Source organism: Thunnus thynnus, chromosome 17 (assembly GCF_963924715.1).
Source record: "Thunnus thynnus chromosome 17, fThuThy2.1, whole genome shotgun sequence".
In the NCBI taxonomy this organism is placed as follows: Eukaryota; Metazoa; Chordata; class Actinopteri; order Scombriformes; family Scombridae; genus Thunnus; species Thunnus thynnus.
Window position 1 is genome coordinate 9,226,464 of NC_089533.1, and position 21,769 is coordinate 9,248,232.

The 21,769-nt window shown below is 40.9% G+C and overlaps 3 protein-coding genes across 10 annotated transcripts in view; 1 reads left to right on the top strand and 2 right to left on the bottom strand.

The window, feature by feature from the left end:
- The first annotated feature begins 80 nt into the window (after positions 1-80).
- Positions 81-14,472, top strand: fmnl1a (formin-like 1a). 2 transcript variants are annotated; one of them, XM_067616536.1, is made up of 25 exons: positions 81-717; positions 4,642-4,725; positions 5,133-5,219; positions 5,318-5,391; positions 5,730-5,813; positions 5,918-6,061; positions 6,842-6,950; positions 7,225-7,301; positions 7,383-7,476; positions 7,869-7,943; positions 8,049-8,159; positions 10,080-10,229; positions 10,346-10,447; positions 10,730-11,309; positions 11,480-11,604; positions 11,739-11,938; positions 12,037-12,271; positions 12,369-12,437; positions 12,521-12,601; positions 12,690-12,819; positions 12,911-13,074; positions 13,184-13,285; positions 13,373-13,468; positions 13,611-13,725; positions 13,835-14,472. In XM_067616536.1, the coding sequence occupies exons 1-25, from the start codon at positions 532-534 to the stop codon at positions 13,897-13,899; spliced, it is 3,339 nt and encodes a 1,112-aa protein (XP_067472637.1). In that variant the 5' UTR covers positions 81-531; the 3' UTR covers positions 13,900-14,472. The 2 variants fall into 2 exon arrangements, with proteins under 2 accessions (XP_067472637.1, XP_067472638.1); XM_067616537.1 differs by having other exon boundaries at positions 5,321-5,391.
- LOC137168300 (uncharacterized) lies at positions 14,461-20,089 on the bottom strand (the record flags this gene model as incomplete). Its single annotated transcript, XM_067570828.1, has 1 exon — positions 14,461-20,089. A coding segment is annotated over one exon (588 nt), but the record flags the coding sequence as incomplete, so codon positions are not given.
- Positions 20,080-21,769, bottom strand: part of LOC137201457 (SRC kinase signaling inhibitor 1-like) — a 103,469-nt gene continuing 101,779 nt past the window's right edge. For 6 of the 7 annotated variants that reach the window (XM_067616532.1, XM_067616531.1, XM_067616528.1 and 3 more), the window contains one exon: positions 20,080-20,458. In XM_067616532.1, the coding sequence (XP_067472633.1) occupies positions 20,453-20,458 (6 nt within the window). In that variant the 3' untranslated portion in view covers positions 20,080-20,452. The remainder of the gene's footprint in view (positions 20,459-21,769) is intronic. The other variant, XM_067616529.1, reaches the window with a different exon arrangement.

Genomic DNA, 21,769 nt, shown 5'->3' on the forward strand with positions numbered 1-21,769 from the left:
CCTATGTTCTGCTGCTGTCATACACAGGAAGTTACTCTGCTGCTTCTGCTTTTGATGCTTCTGCGGTTTCTGTCTGTGTTAGAATGTGTCACACACTCCCCTCTCCTTCCTCTCACACTCAGTCCTATACCAAACTCACCAGAGGAGTTTTCGATCAACTAGCGTAGAGAATAGTGAGTGAGAAATAGATAAGTGCTACTTTCTTGGTGCCCTAACAAGCCCAATCAAGGCTTGTTGCCTTATCCTCAAAGATACTTGTAGACAGAGAGGGACAGGTTGAAGAGAAGACAGACATGAGGACGAACTACCTTCTTTCATCATCCACCCTGTCCTCAGGACCAAGACGGATGCAGTAAACAAGTGGCTTGATGTTCCTCTCGCTGAAGGCCCAAAGACTCAGTTTGATATAGGCCTACTTGATCTTGTCATTTGGAGTGAGCGCCTTTTGTCACTCTGTGGAATATACTGTTTTTTCAGCAAAAATAGTGTTTGTGTAAAGCTTTCCTCCTGGATTACTTGTGGAGATTAGTGATGGGGAATGCGGCTGCAGGGGGCTTGGAGCAGGAACCGGCTGAGGGGCGAGAGGCCAGGAACTCAGTCGGGGCAGCTACAGGTATGAGTGACCCCACACCAGCCTTGCAGAAGAAGCAGCCGGCTCCCCCCAAACTGCCCATGCCTCCAGAGGAGGAGCTGGAGGCACGCTTCAACGTGGTGCTGGTGAGTGGCTGCATAGGAGAAGGGAAGGCAACACCCTTACTACACATGAAAACACAGATATTATGCATTTGCTGTATTTCCAGTGTAATAATGCCAGTTAGATTTTTAGATATATATGAAAAGGCTGGGAGAACTATGCAGATACATATGATTCAGAGGCACAGAAAAAAACAAATCACACTAATTTATCAGAGAATTTAAAGTTTTTATAAGTTGCAAGTGTTTTGAGTCTTGTTTTGAGCAGTTACACTCTGTCTAATGTGTGCTGCTAAAAACAATTTAAGCTGTATACAGACTTGATGTGTCTGATGTTGATGTTGCAAAGTATCTGCTTCAAATTTGATCTAGCAAAGCATCATTTGACCTGTCCATTTTGTCCAGTAATAATACCACAAAGGTTAACAGCAAATTACTGGTTTATCACAAATAAACCAGTGCCATTAACAAGTGTTCAGACTGATCAGTACTTATTTCCTTTACTGTGTGATTTGAAAATGGCAGGCTAGGAACAGGGTGATTAGTGCATGCATGGGCAGCTGGCCCCAAGGGGAAGTTGAGAAACACATTTACATGAGAGAGACCATAAGACCGGAAAGCAACTGTTTCACCATTCTTTCAACAGTCTTACAAGACCTTGGAAAACATAAAATCTCATGATGAATATTTAAAGTGTTTGGGACATAATAAAACCATAAGACATCAAAACAAGGGACAGTAAAGCAACTGTATCTTTGAATAGTTTTGCTATATATTTGTAGCAGAAAAAAAAAACAAATATCAAATGAAAGATACAAAGATATAACTCAGTTTAAAGCTCTGATTTGAATTTCTTGGTCAGGGGTATGTTAATAAACATCAAAAGCTTCAAAAGTGAACAGAAGAGATGTCATGCTGACACACAACAGCCTGCAGTGTGTCCATTAACATCAATAAGGAGTTTGACTTTGTCAACCTGTACGGGTTGTCTCAAGTTTTCTACCTTTTTTAAAAAAAGAAACTTCTTGACTACTTTTTCCCCCTTTTTTGTTTTTTCCCCTCTCTGTTTGTGCATGTTTATTAGTAATGCTTTATTTACAGTATATAGTTGTCCATGGCTATATGTATATACAGACGGGTGACAAATTAAAGGAAAAACCAAGTGTCGGGTCACTACATGCTGCCAGAACAGCTTCAATGCACCTTGGCATAGATTGTACAAGTCTCTGAACTCTTCTGGAGGGATGAACAAATGGTAAATGGATTGTACTTGTGTTGCACCTTTCCAGTCTTCCGACCACTCAAAGCAATTTTAACACTACAAGTTACATTCACCCTTTCACACACTTATTGCAGGGGCTACCATGCAAGGTCCCAACCTGCACATCAGAGGAAATCTAATCATTCACACACATGCACACAGCCATCAGGAGCAATTTGGGGCTCAGTATCTTGCCCAAGGACACTTCCACATGTGGACTAGAGGAGCCGGGAATTGAACCGCTGATCTTCTGATTAGTAGACAACCCGCTCTACCTCCTGAGCCACAGCCGCCCCGACACCATTCTTCCAAAAGATATTCCCTCATTTGGTGTTTTGATGATGGTGGTGGAGAACGCTGCCTAACACGTCGGTCCAAAATCTCCCATAGGTGCTCAATTATGTTGAGATCTGGTGACTGTGAAGGCAATAGCATATGATTCACATCATTTTCATACTCATCAAACCATTCAGTGACCTCTCATGCCCTGTGAATTGGGGCATTGTCATCCTGGAAGAGACCACTCCCATCAGGATGGAAATGTTTCATCATAAGATAAAGGTGATCACTCTAAACAACTTTACATTGATTTGCAGTGACCCTTCCCTCTAAGGGGACAAGTGGACCCAAACCATGCCAGCAAAATGCCCCCCACAGCATAACAGAGCCACCAGATCCCCTCACTGTAGGGATCAAGCATTCAGACCCGTACCGGTTTTTCTTTTAATTTGTCACCCATCTGTATATGCGTGTAAACATAATTTTAAGAAATATAAAAAAAAGTTTTACACCATAATTGTTAAAGTTTTGGTCTCTGCTCCCCAAAATATTTTTTATTTTTCTTCTTATGATGCTCCACATATGTGTGACATCATGTGTTAAGTGACGGGCCAAAATCTTTTCTTTTGCCTCTGGATGAACAGCATCCAGGTACTCTGTGGATGTGTAAAAACTGACGTTGGAAAGTCAAACTATGTATCTAAGGAATCTTTTTTTTTTCACTTGAAACCAGTTTACTTGTTTTATTTAAGGCACAGGTGAAGCGCCGTCTATATTATTATATGTAACTTTATTTATTTATGTATTATACTGATATTTATTTTAAAATTCACATATGATTATTTCACATAAGTTGACAAAACGTCTTGTTAGAATTCCAATGTCGTCATACTTGAAGATACAACAAAGCATGAAGACGTTGTGTGGCTTTAGGGTTAACCATTTCACAATGTCTGTGTGACATATTTTGCTCACTCGGAAAAATTAACAAAGGAGGCAATAAAAGAGAGAATGACCTCACTTCCTCTTTCAGCAAAATACTTCCTAAGTAAACTTTAGAGAGACGCCATTCTGTACCTTCCTTAAGTGTGTGTAACTAAATCTACAAGGAAATGAGAAGTGGGCCTTCTTCTTCTTTTCTGCACAGTTTCTAAACTTGGGGGAATTTACACTTGTTGTGTGTGTACGTTCAGGCACACAAACGCTTATATGTGTCATTAAAAAGTGTTTTGATGTAAGTATTTTGCCACAAAACCCACAGTGAGACCCCTCCCTTTACCCTGCCAGAAACAAACCGCCAACTCCCCGGCAAAACAGCGGGGCATTTTCGATTTTGCTTCTCTTTTTTTTTTGGGGTGTGGAAAAGAAACTACTAGGAACCGTTTGAATGTACAAACTGGTATATTCTAGATCACCACCCAGTTTCAACTGAAATGTCTAGTCTAGTAAGTCATTATTGTGTCTGGAGTCTTGGGTCAGGTGCATAACAAGTGATGGGGTTGGTGTAGATTGATGCAGTGTTGTGAAACTAAAAGAGAATTGTGCAAAAAGAGAAATGTAATTAATCACTGACCAAAGACAGGCTTTGCAACTCTCCAATTCTTTAGATCTGTTCAGGCATCTTGCCCTTTAAAACTGTCCTTTTTTTCTACACAAACTCCCTTATTTGGTTTTGTCATAAAAGTTAATTTGGGATGAGGTCTGGTGACTTGGACATTCGTGTCACAGTCATTCATTAAACCTTTCAGTTCTTCTGTCATCTAAATGTCAGACATTTCACTGTAGACTGGGGGTGATAACTCAAATTGAAACAGCACTTTTTAGGCACCAATATGTCAACTCTGTATATGGTTGAGTCAACGTTACTGAAATGTTGTGGAGGTGGGGGGGGGGTTCTTGATTTATGTGAAACTTCTCCATGAGGTTGGGAAGATTATAGACATATTATACACAGTTTCCGACAGGAAGGCATCTAAATAATGATCTAATCATGTCTATATATAAACAGCTGACACAGATCATATTTTAAATCTGGTCATATAAATAAATAAGTAAATAAACAAAGAAATAAATAAAATTGGGAAGTGGAGTGGGTTTTCTTAAATGAGGATGATGAGGACAAACATCTTTTGTAAAGGTTGCATTGTAGTGCAAAACTAGTGTAAAATTTTACTTTCTCTGACGTACATGTAACCTGACAACTATCAATACATACACATGTAAACACTGAGTCATCCGGCATTCAGTGTACACCCTTCCGTTTTACACTGAAAGTGCACCTGTGGTTTTATAAATTTGAAAATGGTTGCATAAGCAGGCAGGGTGAAGAAATCACAAAATGTAAAATTTGCGTGCTAAATTACTGTGCAGTTGTTATGATGAACTGACTTGTTCTCACTCTCTTCCAGAGCTACATGAATCTGCCCCCAGATAAACTGAAGCTTTTGAGTAATTACGATAACGAAAAGAAGTGGGAGCTAGTCTGTGATCAGGTAAGAGCTTTTTTTTTTCTATCCACACATTGAAAGATTGACAACAAGTTACTTCCACAATTACACCTCAACATAGATGACATCAAACATAGCAAACTTCTTGCACCAGCGGCTTCACTAAGACAGTGAGTTGACACGCAGTGCATAAACACCCAGAGTGGATATGTGGTAAAGAGCAGAGTGCAGTGTATAAACCTTGCAGCACAGTTTCTGTGGTGGCAAGTGATAAAGGCGTCGGCATGGAAACAGAGAGCGGTTTGTGTCTGTTGTGTTTACCAGTGCGAGCAATTATAGCTTCAGATGCTGCACTCTGGTGAATGTGTGTCCAGACATCTTTTGCGGTTGTTGATAAAATTACTGTAAAAAGCTCATTTTCACTCAGCTCTCTGTGATCCCTTCTCTCCCAGGAGCGTTTCCAAGTAAAGAGCCCCCCATCCACCTACCTGACTAAGATCAAGAGCTTCTACCAAGATCAAGGAGGGGTGACTCGCAGGGTCAGTGTGAAGCATCATCTTCTTTTCATATTTGACGCATCTTTAGTTTTTATACCTGTACAGTGGTGTCTTGACTGTCACCTCTGCTGCTTCTTTAGCAGAAGAAACGGATCCAAGAAGCCACCCAGGTCCTTAAAGATTTGGAGATTTCCCTTCGCACCAATCACATTGGGTGAGCATGTTAACTTTAACTTTCCTACCTGATGTTTATTGATTATTTGTGTAATGTGATTTATTATAGCTTTTTGTCGGGGCCCTTTTATTAATTTTCAAATATTTCATCTTATAATTTGTCATATTTTAGCACATTCTGTCTAAAACTCTTTGTGGAAGCATTCATTAAGATAGATAAAGTTAACAATTATAATGATTAGTGGTCAGTTGGAGTTCACTGAGCACCAATCTGAGCGCAGAATCTGTGGCTCATAATTATAAAATATTATTCTTTGATTGTTTTCTGCCTGTGCTCTGTTAATTTTACATTTTTTTTTACTTTGGGTCTTTTTGTAGATGGGCACAAGAGTTTCTCAATGATGATAACAAAGGTTTGGATATCTTGGTGGAATACCTGTCCCATGCACAGTGTGACGTCTCGTGAGTACCGGCAGGCTGTGAAAACTCTCTCAGAAACTGATGGTGCAAGACAATGAAGTAATTTATCACCACAGATGCTTATTTTGTATCTCTAAACTGTGAAGGTTTGATGTGGAGAGTGTTGAAAATGGCAGCCTCGCATCAGACAAAGCAAAGCCAGCAGAAAGGTCAATGGAAGACTTGACCAAGAGCTCCAGCAGCTCCCACTCGCATGGGATGACCAGAGCTGCTCGAGCGCTGACTGTAAGGTAAGAAGCTAAGGATGTGAAAGAAGCAGAGTCTCAAACCCTGAGATGTTCTACAAATTATATGATTGGATTTTTATTAAAGAGGAACTTTCAGCGTATCTAGTTGCACATATAGTCAGAAAATAGAATCATGAAGGGAGTTGGTGTGATAGTGGCATATGGATGACCAGATGACATTTTCTCAGAAGGGCTGAGCTGTCTCAAACTAAACCTTATCTGTTTTTTCGTGAAATGATTTGCATATTTAGGTTTCGAATGCTCTCATAAATATTAACAACCCTGGTTGATTAACCAATTGCAGAAGATTTTTGTCTCTGTAAAATATGAAACAACTAAATGTCTTTTTAACTGAATCAATATGCCTTTTGGTGTGGTTCAGTATTGGGAATATTAAGTGTATAACACAGTGTTTTTTGCTGCCCATCTCATTAAATTTCATGGCTTTTTTATTGCTAGACAGAAGTTCCTCTTGAAGCTGATTTACCAACCATGACAGATACCTCACATTTCTCATATTCATTTCTCTCATTCATTTCCTTTGCTCTTTAGTTGAGTATTTTATTTATTTCTCTCACCTGATGCAACATTTCACTTGTCACACAGACACAGTGAGTGTCCAAAACACTGCCTGAAGTCTTGTTATAATTGGCCCGCTGCTAAGGGTGCACAAATCCTATTTGCATGTCAGTTCTGGTCCCACGACTTCAAACCATTTGGACACAGCTCTCCTCCTCTTTAAGTATTTGTTCATGTGTCCATACACTTGTTATCACTTTACAGAATAAGCAACACTCTGGGAAACAAGATGCATAAAAAGTCCCACTCATCCAGCCAGAGAGATGATGTACATGTGTGCATAATGTGCCTGCGGGCCATCATGAACTACCAGGTACACTCTCAATATACTCTGCTTCCCTTACAGTGCAGAAACAGTTCATATTCTGTCATAAAATGTGTTCTCAAAGTAAGAAATGTTTGCCAGTGATATACGTAATTCCACTTGTGTCCATTGCTGTTTGTTGAGTGCTCTGCTTGTTGGATCAAAAAAAAAAAACAGTGTTATTTAATATTTAATATTCTGCAATGTGGTTTCCTCTCTTAAACACAAACACATTTCCTGCAACTTTTGGGGGCAGCTGTTTATGTTTTCCTTCTGCTTTCAGTCTGGTTTTAACCTGGTGATGACTCACCCACGCTGTGTGAATGCGATCACCCTAAGTCTCAACAGCAAGAATCCCAGGTGAGTGCCTTTGTATGTGAGAGAACACATGTGTTACCTGTCTGCCTGCATCCATATCTAACCCCTCCTCTGCTGCGACAGGACCAAAGCCCTTGTGTTGGAGTTGCTGGCTGCAGTGTGTCTTGTCAGGGGAGGACATGACATCATTCTCTCTGCTTTTGACAACTTCAAAGAGGTTAATGAATTTTGTATTATTAATTTCCCCATAATACAATGGCCTCATTTGACCTTGACTGTTGCTCATTCAGTCACGCCATTGTTCATGACTTCCTTTCTTTGATTACTCATCTTGTGACTGACACAAGCACTGTGGGGTTTTTAGCACATGTAGAACAGTCACACATGTGTTTATACTGGTACTTTTAAGTGGAAGTACAATGCAAGATTAAGAAATACATCCTACCTACTTATGTTGACTAAGATAAGCTACTGCATGTCATGATATATGTGACCTTTCAGAAAAAGACTCATTTTGCTTTTATGCCCCCTTACGCCCCCGTGTGGGGAAGAGTTATAATGCATATTCCTGTGCACATCCAGATCAGGTTTTTTTTTTTTTTCCCTCAGGTGAGCAAAGAAAGGAACCGCTTTGAGAAGTTGATGGAGTACTTCATCAATGATGACAGCAACATTGACTTCATGGTGGGTCCACAAATGTTTACCTATACCACAGGATGACTATTCAACAAATATTCCAAGAAACTGTGGATGTATTTGAGATCTAACTGTCCTTGTGTCTGTGTCCAGGTGGCATGCATGCAGTTCATAAACATCGTGGTCCACTCAGTGGAGAACATGAACTTCCGTGTCCATCTACAGTATGAGTTCACTCACCTCGGATTAGACAAGTATTTGGAGGTGAGTTGGATTTTTTGATATGTAGTTTTGGGTTAGGGATCAGTGTAGTCCACTGGAAAAACAAAACAAAACAAAAAAAACAAATGATCAAATATAATCAACATCTATCCTTTTTCAATGAGTCATGTGAAAAATGAAAAAACAAAGTGAAAGAAATTATTCCCCTTGGACTGCTTTCAGACAACTTAGAAACAGATGTACATCCATGGTGAGGAAAGACAGATCTGAGTATTTTCCTGATTTAATCTTAAGCTATTACTCAACTCTGTAAATTCCAATAAAATAACAACTTTCCATCAGTTCCTACAAGGTCAAGGTCAATGACTTTTTATTGTCTGACCATAAAGAGATTAGTTTAGCTTTTAGTAAACATTTTGTAGCTGCCAGAAGTCCTTGAATCTCTAGTTAATGCTCAATTGAAGGTCTTTCTGTCCAGAACTTCCATCTTGAACCCATTTCAGCCTGGTTTAAGAGTGGGGTATAGTACTGTAACTGCTGTTACTTTGGTCCTAAATGACATTGTATCAGCTTTGGATTAAAAAAAGCACTGTGCAGCACTTTTTGTTGATTTAACCAAAGCATTTGATACTTTAGACCATTGCCTCCTCTTTCAGAGGCTACATAATATTGGATTTGATATTAATGCATGTAATTGGTTAAGGAACTACCTATCAGAGAGACAACAATCTGTTAAATTGGTAGGCTATCGTTCTGAGTTATTATCAATAACAAAAGGTGTTCCACAGGGTTCAATTTCAAGTCCAGTTCTTTTCACTATTTACATCAACAATATTGTTTCACCTTTGACAAACTGTCATACCCATCTGTATGCGGATGACACAGTACTGTATTTTGTTACTGATTCTGTACATCGTCAGCAGTCGAAAAACAGCGTTCCTTTAGTGATCTGCAAGGTGCTCTCAAAGACCTAAGACTTGTACTGAATGCTGATAAAACAAAGTTCATGCTATTTTCCAGAGTCAGAGCTATAGACTATGATGACCTTAATATTTCTACTATGAACAGATTTATGATTGAGAGTCACAGAATATAAATATCTTGGCGTCTGGATCAATGAAAAACTCACACTGAAATTTGGTGAGGCAGTTTTGGACTAAAGTGATGTGATTTATAGACACACACCCTCCTCCACTCTTAAACCTCTGAACACTGTCTATCACTCTGCCTTGAGATTTATTACTGGTGATGTCTATGAAACACATCCTTGTATTTTATATGATAAGGTTGGGTGGTCTCCTCTCCAAGGGAGACATGATACTCACTGGTACCTTTTTATCTATAAAAGCCCTTATTGGAAAATTACCATATTACCTTTCAGAACTGCTTTGTTACTCAGATGGGCTCTATCAGACCCTCTCTACTGACTGGCTCTTGCTTCATGTTCCACGAGTCAGGTCTGAACTTGGAAAGACTGCTTTTGATTCCTGGAACAAAATACAGCACCTCCTCAAAATGAATACACTCATACCTTTTAGACACTTAAGAAACTTGATCTTTAACCTCCTATCCTCTACTTGCAATTGTTTTACACAACTGAATTATCTTATTTTATCTTAAGCTATCAAATTATCTTCCCTAATCGGTATGTTTTAATGGCTTTTTATGAGCTAATTGTGGTATTGCCTTTTCTCTGTTAGTGTATTTCTTTGTTGTTGTTTTCCTTTTCTTTGTTTTTGTAATTGACTCAATGTAAATGAGGGTCTCTTGAGTATAAATAAAGATTGAATGAATGAATGAATGAATTTGACAAAACAATTTCCTTTTAATCATTATAGTACAGAAGGATTTGCATTGGTATACTATGTGCCTATGTACATTATCACTTTAAACATGCCATCATACATATTATAACTTAAACTGCATGTCGTAGCTCATTACTATATGTGTTTTGTGTGTTAGAGCCTGAAGCAAACAGAGAGCGAGAAGCTGCAGGTCCAGATACAGGCCTACCTGGACAATGTCTTAGATGTAGGAGCACTGCTGGAGGATGCTGAGAACAGAGGAGGGGTGCTGGAGCATGTGGATGAACTACAAGAGCATAACACACAGGTAAGTCGCAAAAATAAAGAAAAAGAGGAATCATGGTGAATAAAAGGAGACTTTGATGTTGGAAAGTATTGTATAAGGTGATATTAAAGTAACGTTGTCTACATGTTGTGTTGCAGCTGAGTGCCCGGCTTCAGGAAATTGACAGTCAAGCCACAGAGAGAATATCCGAACTCGAGACTCAGCTCATGCAGGCCACCAAGGAGACTGAGCTGCTCAAAGTAAGTGCTGCTCCATTACATGTACAATGTTTAATAGGATTAATTAGCCAAGTAAGGTGTGCCATCTTCACAGTTATTAGGTAGAATAAGGTCACGAGTGGCAGTTCACTTTAATGATACTTTTAATAATCCTCATTGTACTTATCAAATAAACCTGAATAAACTTGCATTTTTAAGCATATATGTGTTTAACATATATACACATGTAAAGCCTGAAGAAAGATTCTGTATGCTCTTTGTGGTGATAAGTTGTGTGTCTATATGTGTGTTTGTATCTTATAGGAAAGTCTGCGAGAGTCCTGTTCCCAGGTTAGTGGCTTGCAGCAAAGAGAAAGGGAGCGGGAGCTGGACAGGGAGAGGGAGAAGGATAGGGAGCGTCTGAGCACCTCCACCCCACAGATGACTTCAGAGCTGGAGCAGAAGATCCAGGAGTTGCAGGACAAGGGGCTGATCCGACTGGGACGCAGTGCCTCGGGTGGTCTGGACATCCAGGTTGTGCCTGTCAAAGTGGTCGAATATGTTCAAGTCCCAGCCCCAGCTGCCCAGCCCAGCGCTCCGGACTCTGTCAGTGATTCTCCCTCCCCAGCATCTAGCGTCTCTGACTCTGCCGTTCCGCCCCCTCCTCCTCCTCCCCCTCCCCCTCCTGGTGGTCCAGGTGCCTCTCCTCCACCGCCTCCTCCACCTCCACCTCCACCCATTGCTGGAGGTAGTGCCGTGCCCCCTCCTCCTCCACCACCTCCTCCTGCTCCTGGAGGAGGCCCACCACCTCCTCCTCCCCCACCTGGTGCTGGACCCCCGCCCCCACCTCCCCCACCTGGTGGTGGACCCCCACCCCCTCCTGGAGCACCAAACACTCAATCTGGTAAGGACGTTGTCTCAGAGGTAAACGCTTGACAGTAGGATTTGAAAAATACTGAAAACTGTCATAAATTGGAAGGGATGGAACAGTAAATATCTAACCTCTTTGATCATTCCTCTTCTTTTCCTCACTCTGACTGACTCTCTTCCTCTGCATCACGGCATGTTTCACAGGGCTTAAGGGTAAGAAGACCATTCAGACCAAGTTCAGGATGCCGTTGCTTAACTGGCAGGCCTTAAAACCAAACCAGGTGAAAGGCACCGTCTTTAATGACCTGGATGATGAGCAGGTCTTAGAGGTAAGAAGTGCAGATTTTCCACATACACTGTACAGGATAATCTGACAGATAACTGCAGTTTTATGTGAGTTTTTAAAAAAAAAAAAATCATCACCTTCTCTGCTTCCTATCTCTGCCTCTCGTTCCGTCCTCAGGAGTTGAACATGGAGATGTTTGAGGAGCACTTTAAGACTAAGGCCCAGGGTAATCCTACAGACCTGTCAGCTATGAAGAAGAAGGTTCAGAAGGCCCCCAGCAAGACGTCCCTGATTGACCCCAACAAGGCAAAGAATCTGGCTATCACTCTACGCAAGGGGGGAATGAGCCCATCTAAAATCTGCACCGCCATAGAGACGTATGACCTGTTTGAACTATCTTCCTCATAAACAGACTCATCCTGCCCTTCCAGTACCCTTCCTCTCCTACACTAACTGTTACTACTATTTTGTGCAGGTATGACCAGGAGTCTTTGTCCATAGACTTCCTTGAATTGCTCGAGCCCTTCATACCATCAGATTTTGAGATGAAGCTGCTGCTTAACTACGAGAAGGATGGCCGCCCGCTCGATGATCTGACTGACGAAGACCAATTTATTTTACGCTTTGGGAAGATTCCTCGTCTGAGCCAGCGAATTAACACTCTCACTTTCATGGGCAACTTCCCGGAGACTGTGAAACGTCTGCAGCCGGTCAGTGTATAAAGCTCATTATATTTTGGACTAGAAGAGAATTGGAAATAACTTTCCTCAACAGATGTATTGAGTTTGTTTTTTATTTCATCCACAGCAACTGAACTCGATCATTGCTGCGTCCATGTCCATCAAGTCTTCAACCAAATTGAAAAAGATTTTAGAAGTAAGTAAAAGAAAATACAACACATTGATGTAGCTTTCCAAATGTGTGTTTTTGCATAAGTCATCTCATATGTTCCCCTTTAGATTGTTCTCGCCTTTGGCAACTATATGAACAGCAGTAAGAGGGGCTCAGCTTACGGTTTTCGGCTGCAGAGTCTGGACCTTGTAAGTAGCTTTTGTTCGTACATTTACTTTTTCACTGCAAGAAAACTTAATTAAACTAATCAGCTATGTCACTGTCTTTACTTTTCAGCTGTTGGAGACCAAGTCCACTGACCGCTCACAGACTCTGCTTCACTTCATCACCAACATCATCCTGGAAAAATATGCCGACTTGGCCAACTTCCACACTGAGCTACACTTTGTGGACAAGGCAGCACTTGGTACGTTCACACAAACAGTCAGCCTATCCAGTTTTGTAACTGGTTATATAAATCAGGAATGGTAATAAACTAATTTCTGTTTCTTCGCCAGTGTCTCTGGATGGTATTCTTCAAGATATCCGCTCATTAGAACGGGGAATGGAGATGACCAAGAAGGAGTTCCTGGTGCAGGATGACAGCCCAGTGTTGAAGGAATTCATCAAAAAAAACAGTGAACAGCTGGATTCTTTGATCAAAGACAGCAAAACAGCACAGGTTAGCCTATAATTCATGTAAAACTTTCACACAATTGGAAACCCACCTCATCACATGCATTTACACGTACACTTCATGTTGTTCTCTTGCTCTGTCTGGCTCCCTCCAGGAGGCTTACTGCTCTGTGGTGGAGTATTTTGGAGAGAACTCAAAAACCACACAGCCTTCAATGTTTTTCCCGATGTTTGGACGCTTCATAAAGGCCTATAAGGTGAGGATGTGTGGTAGGTTTCTGATATTTATCAATTACGATGCGTTGCATTGCAAGTTAATTCTTTTTGTCCTTGATTGAACACAGAAAGCAGAGGAAGAGATTCAGCAGAAAAAGAAAATGGAGAGTCAGGCCAACGATGTAAGAGACTCTCCATCTCCCAACAAGGCTGGAGCACAAAAGGTAAGAAATTTAAGGTCCAGTGATATGAAATTATATTTCAGAAATTTGTATTGACTGTTAATCTGTTTTAATGTATTTTGTGATATTTTAAAGATGCAGCATAAATGATTATATATTTCATTTTATTTTTAACTTTTTCTAGGGGCCTATGATGCCCAAGATGCCTCAGATGGACCTGATAGCAGAGCTGAAGAAAAGGCAGGTGAAACCCCAAGTACGTGAGGGGAAGGACGGTGCTTTGGAGGACATCATCACAGGTACAGTAACATAATGCCTCCTGGAGGAGTCACACAGGGATATTTCAACATGTACGTGCTGTTGAAATTCTACCTTCATCTCATTATGCCTGTCTTTCCTCTGCCTCAGATTTGAGGAACACACCATACAGGCGGACAGATGGTCGACGGCCAGCTCAGCGCCAGGAGACTTGAGCCATTTCTGGACCAAGACATTTTGCAAATGTAACTGGAATCACACTCAGGCATACACACAAAAGAACCTGCTTCAAAATGTTCTGTATATAATCTCTGTCAAAATACATGTTCATGTACATGTTCAAAATAGCCACATGGTAGTGTGTGTTTGCCTACATTTTAGTATGAATTTGCTCTGTACATAGAATTAAGTTTGAATTATTTGTATTTTTTAATTAAATGAATTTGGTTAAAAATATCACATTTTTAACCAAATTCCCAAAACCAAAAATTTTTAACATTTTTCTGTAGGTCCTCATGGATTTGTATGTTTCAAACTTGTACTGTTATTACCTATTACATATCGAGAAATAAAAAAAAAATCATGAACATTTTAAAATAAGCCTGTTTTTTAACCATTGTTCCTGTAATTTTAATTTTTCTACAAAACGAGAGCTTTGACCTGATGTCGGATGCAACATCTAGGTTGTATCCACGTTTTCTGATGCTAAAGAAACGCAGTCGTTTCCCGACAGGATGACACACAGTGAGTCAGTATAAAGCAAGATCAGACGCCACGACTGTACAAGAGAGCTGCACTTTATTGGACACACAATCACAGCAAATTATGTACAAAAGAAGGCAGGTTCAACTGCCTACTGTCTTCTCACAGGAAAAACACACACATTTCTCACAGAATATCATGGCATCCACACTGATAAATTAGTATCTCCAGTATCAGTAGGCTTTAAAATTTATATATCATTGTATTATAGATCTATTTTCTGTATTATTTTTGTTCTTATATCACACTACTCTACAAATGGGAGAATCACTCTGTGGAAAGAGTACACCATCACTGGTGACTATTCTGGTTGGGGTGCGTTCAAGCATTCTGAATCCTTCTGGACATTCAATACTCTCAGCCACTACATCATCATCATCATCATCATCATCATCATCTTCATTGCCACATAACGTCACAGTAAGACTGAACATGCCTGTGTCACAGATACCAAAATAATGTCTCATTCTTCGTGTTTGTAAACCTCTAACATGGAACTGTCTCCTATTTCTCTCTTTCTCATTTTTTTGAGAAAACATGTAGACAACATTTTTTCGACTGCACCGTGCGATTGCTTGAGACTATACATGCATTGTTTTTGTATATACCTTTGTACCCATCATCATAGTTAATCATATTAATAAAACATTTTCTTTTGGACATAACAATTTGTTGAACTCGCTAGGAATGACTCGGCCTATTTACAAGTCAATTTTGTTTTTCTACGTTTGATGCCAAGATTTTTGAACATCCACACATTCATGTAAAAATCTCATATACAGTACATACTATAGAATGTAGGTTCATTATAAAAAAAAGATACAATGACAAAGAAAGAGTTAAAACTTTAAATCCATACGACTCCACACAGTTCCCTTATTGTTCCATCTTGGTGGTTTTACTTAACTTTCGTGGTTTAGCTTAACTGCTACTTAAAGCTACTCAACAACTGGAGTAGAATAAGCAACAAGATTTACTTCCACCTGTCGTGATGATTAAGAGCCTCTGAATGCTTTTGCACATTCACATTGCTACCATTCCTGTTAACATGCAAACATGACACAGAGGAATATTAAAGCCATGTAACTTCATTTTTTGTCAAAGCAGCAAGGCTCTATATGAAGCCTTTGGGCCCATAAACTGACCTTTCACAGTAGTTACCACAATATCTGTGTTTCTCATCTCCAACATCACTAATACCAGCTGAATCACAAATACAGGATGGGGTGAAACCAAAAAAAAAAACAACAGACCACAGGTACAGAAAACAACCCCCCCCAAAAAACAAAATAAAAAAAGATAGTAGCAAAATAAGCCCCTAAGCACAGGCACTGGTCCAGCCTCTTACACCTTGAAGTGACCTTTCACGTAAGGAGGCAAAGGTGCAGATGAGCTGGACAAGCGTTTTCAGGGACAAGCTTTTCATAAATGAAAATTACATAAAATCTGACCAAGTGTTCATAAAGAAAATCCTAGAATTTAAAAATGAACTTCAGTGTATATTACAGAGGCTAACTGTTATCTATACAGATATTTTTAAACAAATATAAAAATGTTCTGCATATGAATAAATAATCTCAGTGTGAAATGTAATATCTCTCTCAATGAATTAAAAAAGAAAAATCTGTACAAAATGATCACTAATATATAAAACTGAAGAGATGATGACATTTTACAGTATATAATTTAATCTAGGCCTATATATATCACACTTTTCTTCACAATTATAATATCATACACAAACATCTCACTTAGATATATTTATATATGTATATTTCTTCTATGTTTGATTTCAAGTTTGCATGAGTTTTTCTGATTGCCAGGGGCATCCACTGTGAGTGTCTTCGACATGCCCTCTAAGCCTCCAGCCATGTTGAAATCACAGTCCACTAACACTTGTCTTAAAAATCATTCCAGAGAGCACTGTCACGCGATTCTGGGGGGTTTCATCTCAGACTTAACTTGGGGAAAGCAGCCAAGCATGAATACTTCCTCCCCAACGCTCACCAGACGCAAATGCAGCAAATTTAACTCGGAGAGTTATGGATTTGAGTGTGGAACAGCATGAGTAAGTGAATTTCTTTCATTTGACTTCACTCAATATGAAACCCAGGGCTTGAACCTGCCTGGCAGAGCTACAGAGCACCCAGGGTGAGGCTTAATTCGCTGTGCTGTGAGCCTGCAGTTTTACACATTGTTAGAGCTGGGGGAGTGTTTAGTCAAATGCCACTGCTGCAACCTGACACACTCTGCATTTCAAGTGCGATTTTTCTTTTTTTTTTTTCTGCGAAAAATGGGAACATGCCAAATTTCGCAGCCTCTTCTTTGGGTAAACGTGCTTTTCTGTCATTGTTGCTGATCTAATACTGTAATACAAGATCAACCGGGGATTTTCTGGAAAGTCTTAGAGGCACTGGGAAAAAACATGGTTACAGATCCTTGCAGACAAACAGGCAGGAGTATCTCAAAGGCAAAGAGCACTGCCTTGGTAAAATTGCCAGAGTGCTAATTACATATTGCACACATTGTTCATAATAGAGGCCCATTAACGTTTGTCCTGGGATAACATCAAATGAGTGGCTTTTAATTCACAGATGCACCACCCCAAAGACAAAGCAAAGTGAAAGGGGCAGGGAAAGAAGAGCCGCTTAACGGCTCTCTCTCTGTCAAACCCTTCCTCTCATCTCTATGAGTCTTTTATATCACGAGCACTCTCGACAGAGACAAGGCAAGTCAAAGCTGACCTTATTAAAGTAGCCTTCACATGTCCCCAAACTAATCCCCTCTCCTCAAGCTGCCTACTCTTTGACACGAGCCTCCTTTGCACATGTTTTAATCTCAATGCCACAAAGAATCGATTTCACACAGTCGTTCTGGTGAACAACTGAAAAAAAAAAAAAAAAAAAAATCACTTTGTCTATGACTGTCCGTTCGCCCTCGTCACCTCCCCAGTGAGCAGCCTTGAGGCAACAACACAGGACAGGGAGCTTCAAAATGGTTCCTTGTGCAGGGTTCGCATTTAAGGAATCACTGGCAGGCCTTTGATGTGCTTTAAAAGATCATTTCAACCACTGTCATTGAGGCACACCAAAGGCCTAACATTCATAAATGTTTCTTATTTCAACATGCAGGTAATAAAATCAAATGAGGCAACATTAATATTGGTAATCTAATGTTCATTATTTTAAAAATGCAGGTATGAGGGGGATTTTTTTTTTGCCTGCAAGAAACATTTGTAGCATTGTGCTTGTCATAGTTTCAGATTCAAAAAGTCGAAATTAGAAGAAAGGGTCATGTGTTTGAGAGGAAACTGTGCTCGCTTTATATTTATAAATTCTCCTCTCAGTCCATTCAAGGGTCAAACTGTAGTTGAAGTCTCTAAATATGTGCTGGTTAACATTCTTTCTCTTTTAAACACTGCTCAGAGTTGAGACACTGTCATAGATGTTGAAGTGTGATCAACTCTCTGCAGTGAGAAGACGCGTTTCTTTTTTTTTTTCTTTTTCAAAGAAGGTATTATGTTCTACAATAAGGCCAGCAAATTGCTGAAACTTTGGAAGCTGCTTCCCAGCAGATTAACTTTGAAGTTCAAAAGAAACAAGTCTCCCAAAGGAAAATCTATCATTCTGCAGATCAGATTCCTTAAAGGGTAAAATCATGTTCTGGTTGATATGGCATATTTTACCAGTAGTGCTCATAATCAGCGGTGCAACAGATGTGACTGAAAAATGAAGCATCACACAAGATTGCTGAAACAAAAAAAAAATTGGCAGAGTCTGTGCTTCTGCAAACAGCTTGGCTTTACAAGTGCATGTGTGACAGAACGTGTATGTGTAATGTATTATTCATCACTGTGTGTGCTCGAGTCTTTGGGAAGGTTTGTGATGTCAGGCGCCACAATGCCGGAGCAACCTGTAAGATGCTACTGCAGAAACATCCTGATTGTCATAATTAACTAGTTCATACACATATACAGAAATTCAACATTTGTACACAATTCATCATACGTATTTTCCCTTCTGTCTGGGTAATTCTACCTCATATTTTAAATAGAGATGTGCTGTTGTAAGACTGCTCCCTACAATGTGCTTTTGTCAATACATACTGTCATCTTCAAATGAAATTGAAATTTAAAATTGTCTATAATTGTTCTTAATTTTAGATGCACTGATTTCTTTTTGTAGGGATGCATATAAACATTTAAATATTGTGACATGAAATCAATGCAGACTGTCAGTGCAGTGGAATGTACAGTTAAAACAAAGCACAGGTTTAAGATCGGGGAGTGAGGACAATCATGTAAACTCTTTACACAGTGTGTACGAACAGAGGGGAAAATATAGCACCAGTTCAGAGTTTAAAACACAGGTGATGCAAAAAAAAAAAAGAGCCACAAATGTCCTTTTAACACAAAACAGCTTGAAATCACAATCATCACCTTGATCTTCTGCATGTTTTTTTTTTTTTTCTCTCTCTTCTGAGCAGACTCACATTCTGCCAGGTGATGCAGGTAAGTGAGAGCAATATTATCCTGAACACACACAACTACTGGACTCACTTGGTGATTATTGCAGCTCTATCTTCTATGATAAAAGTCACAGTCTAGATATTATTATCTACTCCACTAACAGCCCATTGAGTGAGGGTAAATATGAGACTGGTATCGTCCGGTAAATCCATCCAGACCACATCAGCTTATAACAGGCAGCTTGTGGGAGGGGGAGGCCCATTTGTGTACTCTCTATCTGGGAAACTGGCAGTATGACTGTGTGGGAGATCTGCAGAGGAACTATGGAACCAGATCAGACTAGGAAAATTGTCCAAGAAGAAGATTGTGACTCCGTTTACAGTCAGTAGTTCTTGCCATGGAAACATGAAGATTGCGCATACTGGACTGAGGCCAAAAGTAGAGAGGAAAATGAAGAAAAAGTTGCGAAAGAAAATATGAAACTAAAAAAAATGCTGGATTTTTCCATAATGAAGCGGTTTTCTTTTAATGTTTTTTCATTGGGTGATGGTGCTTGCATTCTCCCATGTTCCTCTTCCTCCTCTTCATCACTGAGAGTTGCCAGGGGTGAGGTCTTTATTCACAGACTCATTGCCACCCTCCTTGCAGTTGTTGAGGCTGGAGCTATCAAGGCTACGACCGCCGGGCTTAACAACCACAGAGGAGAGGGTGTGGGGATTCGAAGGAGTGGGAGAAGAGGGAGACAGGGAAGGAGCAGGGGTGGTGGGTGAAGAGGAAGAGGAGGAGGTAGCAGTGGGAGTAGGGGAGGAGGACTCGCTGCTGGGCAAGGGCAAGGAGGAGGCTCGCTGCTCACGTAGACGCCGGTGATGACGGAGGGTAGAGGAGAGGAGCAGGGCCTCTGCGCTCAAGCCAGAGGCAGACAGGCTTGCCAGCAGGGCCTTCGCTTGGCTGGGGGAGGCTGTCAGGGAGGGTATTGCCCCCTCCTGGGGGTACTTCCTCAGGCCAGGGGCAAACGCTGCTGCAGGAGAGGGCACTCGGCCTGACAAAATGCCTGTTTTGATACCAGAGAGGTATGGCTCAATACTGCCACTGAAGCTGTTGGTCCCCGAGGTCTTCAGGAAGAGCAGGGACACAGAAGACAGGAAGGTGGGGAGGAACGCAAAGAGATGAGGTTTTCAGGGATCAAAGGGGAAATAATGAAAAATTAAAGACTTAAAAATTGGTTGTGGCTGGGCGCTGTCCCCTGCAGCACCTTCCCTTACCATTACAGTCAACCGTGCATCTGTGCACGCATGCTTGTGCGCACACACACACAAACACACACACTCACACACATCAACAAATGCACACAGATTGGTGTTCAGAGTAGATTTTGCAGTAAACACCAGAGATGTGAAGGTCTCAGCCTGATCCTTACAGGGACAGAATGAGGGACTGATTATATAAGGGGGCAGACGGATGTGTGTAGCTCTCTAGTCAGGTGATGCTGAACAGGAGGAGAAGGAAGAAGCTGAAGAGGCTGGACATGGACAGGTCGCTCACTGCTGCAGGGTCACAGAGGCACAGGGAGAGTCAGGGAGAGTAGGTGCGCAGGCCAGGAGGTGCAGGTTTTCACACAGGGTGACGGGGTGGGTGAGGTTGCGCCGCAGGAACAAGTGCCAGACGAAACATGTAGTGGAAGGGTAAGGGGGAGTGAGGGTGAGGGAAAGGTAAAAAAAATAGAACAAGAGACAAACACAGGAGACCATTATTCAAGTTGATATCAGCATGTGTGATGCAAGCCATGAGACAGGCAGCCATCTCCACATGATGACCAACACCACTGAAACACACCTTCTGTCATAGGGCGCAACACTAAGCGTGAATTACACCTTTATTTTGACACTTGTTTTAATGATTGTTACTCATTAAAAAATGCAAAATAATCAAATTGACAGACAGCATCACACCTTTATCCCTTTTGTGTAATGCTGGGATGAGTCACTAGATGGCACTGTTCCAGCAGTATGAAACTTATGGGTAACATTCATAACATGTATTTGTCTCCGTTTCAAAGGTGGAGCCTGGGTGAAAAAATCTAAGTAAAAACAGTTACTGCATGTTTGATGTGCAGGAGATACCAGAGTGATGAAAAGGTTTATTCTTACGTGGAGTTTTATTTAAGCTTTTACTGAAAAGCAACAGGAGAAAAGTTTTGCTGTGGCACTAAAAGTTTTAAAAGACATTTGTTTAGAGATTACGGGGATTAGTTCTATATGAAAGGAGAGCAGGTGTGCTAGTCTAGACTGCGCTGCTGGGAGGCTTTCACCTGCTCTGTTGCAGCTCCAGAGCCTGTGCTGCCAACCGTCCCCAGAGAGCGGGGCTGTTCCTTCTGCTCGAGGAACTCCTCTCAAGCCTGGCCGACACATTTATTCTGGTCTGTGAGTGCGGCAGAGCAGCCTCCCTTCATCTCACGCGCTCAAAGCTGCCTGCCAAACGACAGCCTCCCAGGATAGGTCTTCACAACCCCCACCTCTTGCCCAGCACCTTTAACTAGCCTGTTTTACTGCCAGAAGTAATAAGCGGCCAAATGGGAAATGGAAACAGGGTTTTGCAGTGTGAAAGTGATTCACATTGTCATGCCCTCCTTGATCTGTGCCAAAGCAAACGGAGCGAAATTGTGGCTTTGAACTGTCTGTTCTTATCCAGCACACTGATTTGAAGGATTCTCATGCCTGGAATGCCCTAATACCTCTGAGTAGTGAGCAGACAGCCCGAGCACAGCGGCACAGAGCACCATCAAAAAAGGCTCTGTTAATTATTACACCTGCAACTAACACACACGCAGATAATATCAGAGCCGAAACTAAGAAAGA

What these genes read in the sequence shown, in the direction of transcription:
- fmnl1a (XM_067616536.1), top strand. Translation starts at nt 532, where the DNA reads ATGGGGAATGCGGCTGCAGGGGGCTTGGAGCAGGAACCGGCTGAGGGG. An exon ending in TACAAGAGCATAACACACAG is followed by an intron (nt 10,230 to 10,345) that starts GTAAGTCGCAAA and finishes GTTGTGTTGCAG; the next exon opens with CTGAGTGCCCGGCTTCAGGA. An exon ending in AGGAGACTGAGCTGCTCAAA is followed by an intron (nt 10,448 to 10,729) that starts GTAAGTGCTGCT and finishes TGTATCTTATAG; the next exon opens with GAAAGTCTGCGAGAGTCCTG.